Consider the following 7,466-nt stretch of genomic DNA (forward strand, 5'->3'; position numbering starts at 1 on the left):
AGCACCTCCTATGGCTCTCGAGACCAGCATTGCTATCTATGGCATTCTGGCTAAGTTTCCCAAAGATACCTCTGGGGATTTTATCCATTGGCCCCCTTAGGTTCACTCCCCACCTTTCTCCAACCTGCTTCTTGGGTGGCCAGCATTTATGAGCTGAACCAATGGACTCCCTAATTCTCTGCCTTCCCATTTGCAGAAGATCAGGGCACAGGAGCAGAGTGAGGTTGGAGTATTTACTAACCACCTTCCTCCCTCCCAGGCCTCATATTGGTAACAGCCACATCCTCCTATGAAAATCCACAACCCCTCTCAAAGAATCCCTCTCCTACAGTTCTCTTTGAGATCTGAAAATCACTCTTTCTCCTGGTCCTTCAGCCTAGGTTGCCCACTGCTTCACACAAGTGTTTGAGAGTGTCTCACCACCCCCTAGTTGGTTTCCTTAATTCTGTCTTCATGTTTGTAAACAGCCTCTTTGTTTAATTCTCCTCAATATCCCACTACAGTATATTATTTGTTTCCCACCAGGACCCCTACAGATGCTTACATGACATACAGTCATGTCCGACTCTCTGCCACCCCATAGACTGTAGTCCACCAGGCTCCTCTGTCCATGGGATTTTCCAGGCAAGAAAGGGTTGCCATTTCCTTCTCCAGGGGATCTTCCCGACCCAGGAATTGAACCCAAGTATCTTGCATCTCCTGCACTGGCAGATGGATTCTTTACCATTGTGGCACCTGCTACAGTCACCTTTTCTCAAATTCTGGCAAGCCCTTCCTGCATCTGCTCTTTTCCCCTAAGTTTCTTTAAGAAGCAGATCTTTCTCCCAGAAACTCCTGATGGAAGTTCTGAGGAATGGGTTGAAAACACCTGAGTGGTGCCATCCAGTCTTATCCCTAATCCCCTTCCTCCACCCCAGTGGAGACAGCAGGCAGGCACGTACTTTTCACATTAGAGTGACCCTCTTGTCTACCAACAGATCTGCACTGAAGGTCGGGTGGATTTTGCTCATGCCCTTTGTTCTGGGATGTCCACCTCAGCATCCCAATCCTAGACCATCAATCCTAGCATTTGCTTTACTGTTTTCATGGAGATTCATTGGTTCCTCATTCAAGGAGGACCCCTGGTTCCTAGTGATGAAATGCCAGGGATGAGAATACAGAATGAGCCACCTTTGGGACTCTGGTAACCTGTCATCTGTCTGTATTCCTTACTAAATATGGCAACCTAAATGTGCAAGTAAAAATAACCTTGCAATTCATTTTAAGTGTGAATTGTTGTTATAATTCCAAGTGTATTAAAGACAAAAGAGACTTTTTTGAAAGTTTTCATGAATTCAAAATGCAGAGGAAATGCTTTATTGTCATTAACATAGATTTTCCTGGTGCAATGTGAAAAAGGAGCGAGGCTCATTTCAACCCCCAAAATGTCAGAACTAAAGACACCTGCCTAACATTAGAGTGTTGTTTTTTTTTAAGTCACAGAGAATCAGCTGCTGTTAAGATTTTAGAGAGGGCAAGAGCTAGACGATCACAGACTTTTTCCTCTGAGTCAGCAGTGCAGTTTTACCCCTACAAACACAGAACACTTTTGAGTTTAAAAAACTACAATTTAAAATATGCTAAGTGGTAAAGAATATTGGTGACTCTGATAATCTGGGACATAGCTTTGGGAGAGTATCACTTGAGTCTAAATCCATAAGTTTAGTTTCATAAGTTTTTAAGATCAAGTGATAGCTCTGATTACATTTTTTTTCTGAGTTGTTTGTTTGTTTTTAATCACAAAGGAGTCTCTTTATTAAGAATCTAAAAGGGACTTTGGGAATTTTTCTTGGGAAAAGAATCCCCTAAATCCAGAAACCTTTCAATTCGAGCTACTGTTGCCCTCCCTTTTTTAATCTGAGCAGTCTCTATATCTTGTGTAGGTAATCACTCAGTTAAAAGGAAAAGAAAGTTCTAAGGGAGCTTGCAATTGGATTTTCTTGGAGGGCATGAGGACTAAAGCGTTGGTTTTTATTAATTCTTGGCACTTTGATCATAAATCTAGTTGGAGACCAGTCATTAAATAAGACATGAGAATTTAAAGGCTTTTCTAGCCCCATTTCCTAATTATGCCCAAGGCATTTAAAATAATGGCTTACTATAAATCCATATTGGAGGCAGGTTATGATATACGAGTTATGTTCTGAGACTCAAGGTAAAGAAAATTTAATTTGTAGTGGGTGAACCAGAGAAATTATGTCAGGGAAGGCACAAATACTGTTTTGCATTTTTAGCATAAGTATGCTGCCTCAGCCTTGTGCCTGAGCTGGGCATAGGGAGATATATAGCCTCCTACAAAGGTGGGGTCAAAATTAAACAGTCCTTGGATTCAGGGGGTAGAGCTGCCCATGCTGCCCGCGCAGGTGTGTCCGTGAGCCTGGAGCCCTCCAGCTGTGTCTGCAGCTCACACCAGCTTCAGATGGTCTCACACTCCGTGGTAGCAGTGGAGCAGGCCCCGCAGTCGCAGCGGACCGCCACAGGGTAGGTGTAGAAGGGGTCGACTCCAGGGGCACAGTTGGGCAGCTTGACCGTCACCTGTTTGGTTTCATTGTAGGTACAGACTCGATGATGGGCTTCGATGTAGGGGGGTTCCAAAATGGGCTTCTGTCCCCACAGGTAGAAAACAGAAAACCCGTTAGAACATACCATCCTGTATCATTTTCTTGGTACCACTTATCACTACAAAAGATTAGCTTGTTATTCATTTCTTTACTTGTTCATTTCTTTACTTGTTTCCCTTCCAGTAGAAAGCAAATTCAAATACCACCTGTTGAATCGATAAAAGAAAGCAGCAAGGCAGATTCCTTAGTGCCCTATGTGCTGGTTCTGATCATCAAAGGATTCACTTCCTTCCTTCACCTTCTAGAAATCATGACTTCAAAGACAATTTTGACAAACAGAGCATACAGCATCAGGAAACCAGCACATCTCAAACCCGGCAGTCAGACCCGCTAAGCTTGAATCCCTGATCTGCCACTTGTTGGAGACCTTGGAAAATCAGTTTCCACATCTGTGAAACAAAATACCTACCTCCCAGCATTGTTGTGGAGATAACGTAAGATGGTAGATGACTGCACCAAGTAAGCGTTCAGTAAGTGTAGTCTATTGTTCTTATCAGAGCAATTATAAGAGTAAGAAAGTAATATAAAAATAATAACTAGCAAGCTTTCAGAGGACAGCACCTTCATTTGTCCCAGGCAAATGAAATATGTTTAATGGAGGTCCAGGATGCAGATCTTACATGCATGTCATGGGAATATGGCTTTGCCTTCAATGAGGACCATTGTAGAAGAGTTAAATTCAATATCAGCTTCTTCCTACTATTTCTCAGATAATGTTTTATCCTTTCTCAGTTTGCTTCATGTCCTCTTATCTTCAGTAATCTGGAATCCTGGGCAGCACTGCCAAATAAAATACAGGATACCCAGTAAAATCTGAATTTCAAATAAACAACAATATTTAGTATAAGTATGTCCCAAATATTGCATGGGATAGACTTATACCAAAATGGAAAAAAAAAAAAAAGGTTGTTTATGTGACATTCAAATGTAACTGGCATCCTGGCTTGATTGGTTTGGTTATTTGCTAACTCTAGCTACCCTAAACCTAGGCCAGGAACAAAGGCTATTTTCAGCAATAGTTCCACCTTCAAAGTAAATCCAGCCACTGTGTCATCATGCATATCCTTAATTTCAGACGTGCTCCCCAGTTAAGTTACCAAAAATAAGTGCTTTATCAATCAGAAACTTTCAGATTGTGGGGAAAATAAACCTCATTCTTTTATTTACTTTCTAGACATAGCCTCCATTTTCATACCACAATAAAGGCATAAATAAAAGCTGGCTGACGTTAAAGAGACTCTTACTCTTTAATAGTCTCAGTGCTTCCATTTCTCCAGTGAGAGCACAATCCCTGACCTCCTGTGGGTGACTGCTACCCAGTTAAAGCCATTCATTGATTTATAAGGGGAAAAGAAGATGGGTTGAATTAAAGGGAAATTGTAGTTTGAGATTTTAGCCCAGAAAGAGCTCCAAATAGCCCCAACACAGCTTTGAGCAGGGGAAGGCACTGCCAGGCCACGCCCTGAACACAAGAAAAATTTCTCACACAAGTTTGATGTCATGTGACAGCCACAGTATCTGCAACAACTGAATTTTCATTTGCTGTTATGTCTCTAGCCCCCAAATGATGGGAAAATGAAGCTAACTTGGTGGCGTTGTTTCATTTAAATTACAGGTTTCATTACCATAATCCAATTCCAATCATAGGGCCATAATTTTATCCAAGTGATGACAGGTTGCTCTCTGAGTCCCTGAATAGAAGGATATTTTTCCTAATGGCAGTGTCCTTTCATAGTACTCATGGGCTTCTAGTTTAGTGTTCGTCACTCTGTTGTGTCTAATTCTTTGTGACCCCATGGACTGTAGCCCACCCAACTCCTCTGTCCATGGAATTCTCCAGGCAAGAATACTGGAGTGGGGTAGCCATTCCCTTCTCCAGGGGATCTTCCCAACCCAGGGATTGAACCCAGGTCTCCTGCATTATAGGTAGATTCTTCCATCTGAGCCACCAGACTTCTAAATGGGCTCAATTTGATGAGAAGATGTATAACTCCAGGAAGGGATTCATCCCTTTTAATTCGACATTTATTGAATGCCTTGCTTATACATGTCTTTTGACAAAAGCCGTGAAAGGCACAAGAATGAACCTCTCCACTCAAAAAACTTAAAACCTAATGTGTGGTGGAGAAGGAAGTAAGACAAAAATGGTAGATGATAGTCATGGGCTGACCAGAGAGTCAGAAAAGGCTTAGAGGAGTTGGTTCTGGAGACAGGCACCAAGGGATAAAAGTGAGCAGGAATATGAGGAAAGGGCCAAAAGTAAGATTTCATGAGGAATATTGAATAAAACCTTTAAAATCCAGTCTCTTAGCGAGAACTAATAATATGTACAGTGCCTGGGAAAATAGGCAGATGCCATATTGCTGAGGACCTTAAAAGTTAGTTACTGAATTTGCAGCAGTGGGTGGTCATTAAAGGTTTTTGGAGCCAGGGTGACAAAATCAGAGCTAGTACTTTATTAGGAATCAATTCAGGCCCTAGTAGGCAGAGGCAGCAGTCACTATATGGTGTGACCCTACAGGGTGCTGAAAGGCGCTCTATCTCCTCACCCCTCAAACATCTCCTCCTCTCAGCCTAATAGCATTCTAACTTTGATTGAGATTTTTATCCCATTTTAGGTGTACTGTGTCTAAAAAAGCTGGATATAATTGTATATGAAGGGCTTTAATAGATCTGTCAGTGATGATCCCTGAGGGACCCAGGACTTACTCTAGGGGAACAGAAGAGAGCAGGGCTGAGCGTAAGGCACTGAGGGAGGGGCTGAGGACACGCCCTCACCTGATGTTTAGCTTAGGGCCCTTCTTGTTAACTGGCTGGCTTTTTTACAGGGGGAGGAACACAGGGAAGAGTTTGGGTTATAAGCTTGAACCAAGAATTTATTCCAAACTTTTCACTGACTCCCTGCCTGACTCTGCAGTCAGCTACCAATTGAATTCTTGCATGTCATCTGTAAAATGGGCAGAAAAACAGCACATCTTGGCCTCCCAGAGATGATTCCCAAATAGACAGACACCATGTCAATCAAATTACGAATTTTACCAATGCTTCGTTAGAAGGACAATATCATGTTTCTTTCAGATTATTTTTCGAGGATTCCAAGTAGTTGTTTTTTGTTTGCTTGTTTAACCCATAATGAAGTATAGCTACCCCAGCTCTATCTCATTTCATTAAGAACTTTAATCCTTCGGCTTCCCCGGTGGTGCAGTGGTTAGGAATCTGCGTTGCAATGCATGGGACACAGGTTTCATCTCAGGTCTGGAAAGATCCCACATGCTTCAGGGCAACTCAACCCAAGTGCCACAATGACTGAGCATGCACCGTAAGGACCCTACTCCTCAACAAGAGACACCATCACAGTGAGAAGCCCCTGCACCACAACTAGAGTGGCCCCCTCTCTCCACAACTAGGGAAAGCCCACACACAGCAATGAGTACTCAGCACAGCCAAAAATAAAAATAAAGAAATAAAAATTTTTTTAAGTGAGTACTTTAGAATCAGTCCAAGCGACACGAAGGCATTGGCACCAGGGTCTGTTTTGGGGACTCACCTCCCAGGTTTCACAGCGGCCCCAGCAGGCATCCGTGGTGATCCGAAGGCCCCTGCAGCCCGGCTTCTTGGCCAGGAAAGTAAACTCCCTCACTGCACAGCCCACAAATGTGCGCAGGTCCCCGCTGGAGGTGCTGACGACACAGCCACAGCCAGCCAGGAGCAGGAGGGCCGTGGGGCCAAGGATAAGGCACACCAGCCTCATGCTGTTCTCCAAGAGGGAAAGGACGGAGAATTTATGATTAGATCTAGCTACCTCCATCGATGCAATGGACATGAATGTGGGCAAACTTCGGGAGATGGTGAGGGACAGGGCGGCCTGGTGTGCTGCAGTCCATGGACCCCATGGACTCAGTCCATGGGGTCGCGAATAGTCAGACACGACCAGGCAACTGAACAATAACAACAACCTCCATCGATAATGTGTCAGTCACTATCAAAGGGACATTGCTCTTGGAATTTCAGGTCACTAGACACTCAACCCTCCAAGGGTTTCTTAGACTTTTCCTTATGGTATCCCAACTGCTGGATTTGTGCATTAAAGAAGTTTGTTCCAATAATCTCTCCAGAATGAATACAGAATATGAATAACACCAAAAGTAATGCATATCCTAACATAATACATGAACACACACAAATTATTTTTATTCAGATCCATTTGGTATCATGCTACATGCTTCACTCGAAATTATATTTCCAATGTCATGGATGAGAAATGGAGAGGGTAGATAAATAATAATTGCATGCCCCATATGTATTGTTACTAACCCAACCCAGCACAAAACGATAAAGCTTGGATATGCAGAACAGCCCTCACATCCGACTTGGTGGCCATTGATAAAAATGTGGCCTAGTTGCTACAAATTCCCTTTGATCTAAGCCTCCACTGTAATAGGCATCTTGTTGTGACTAAATTTAAATCTGAATGATGGAAAGCATCAGGGGTATTTAAAACACAGCCCCACTCAAATACCAGTCTACTGTCTATCCTCTCTGTTGTTGTTGTTCGGCGGCTCAATCGTGCGACCCCATTGACTGCAGCATGCCGGGCTTCCCTGTCCTTCACTATCCATCTGAGTTTGCTCAGACTCATGTCCCCTGAGTTGATGATGCCATCCAACCATCTCATCCTCTGTTGCCCCCTTCTCCTCCTGCCCTCAACCTTTCCCAGCATCAGGGTCTTTCCTGGGTCTTGATCATTTCCTGTGCTTTTTCAGGAGCCAGAATCACTTCTTTCATGGTTGGCCCACCAGACAGACA

General features: G+C 43.4%; 1 protein-coding gene across 1 annotated transcript; it reads right to left on the reverse strand.

Moving 5' to 3' along the window:
- Window positions 1-2,367: 2,367 nt before the first annotated feature.
- On the reverse strand, window positions 2,368-6,411 carry GPHB5 (glycoprotein hormone subunit beta 5). Its single transcript, XM_043473043.1, has 2 exons — window positions 6,208-6,411; window positions 2,368-2,643 (listed from the first exon to the last, which is right to left on the reverse strand). Exons 1-2 carry the CDS (start codon window positions 6,409-6,411, stop codon window positions 2,455-2,457), a joined length of 393 nt encoding a protein of 130 aa, XP_043328978.1. The 3' UTR covers window positions 2,368-2,454.
- Window positions 6,412-7,466: the final 1,055 nt, after the last annotated feature.

Source organism: Cervus canadensis, chromosome 6 (genome assembly GCF_019320065.1).
Source record: "Cervus canadensis isolate Bull #8, Minnesota chromosome 6, ASM1932006v1, whole genome shotgun sequence".
Classification (NCBI taxonomy): Eukaryota; Metazoa; Chordata; class Mammalia; order Artiodactyla; family Cervidae; genus Cervus; species Cervus canadensis.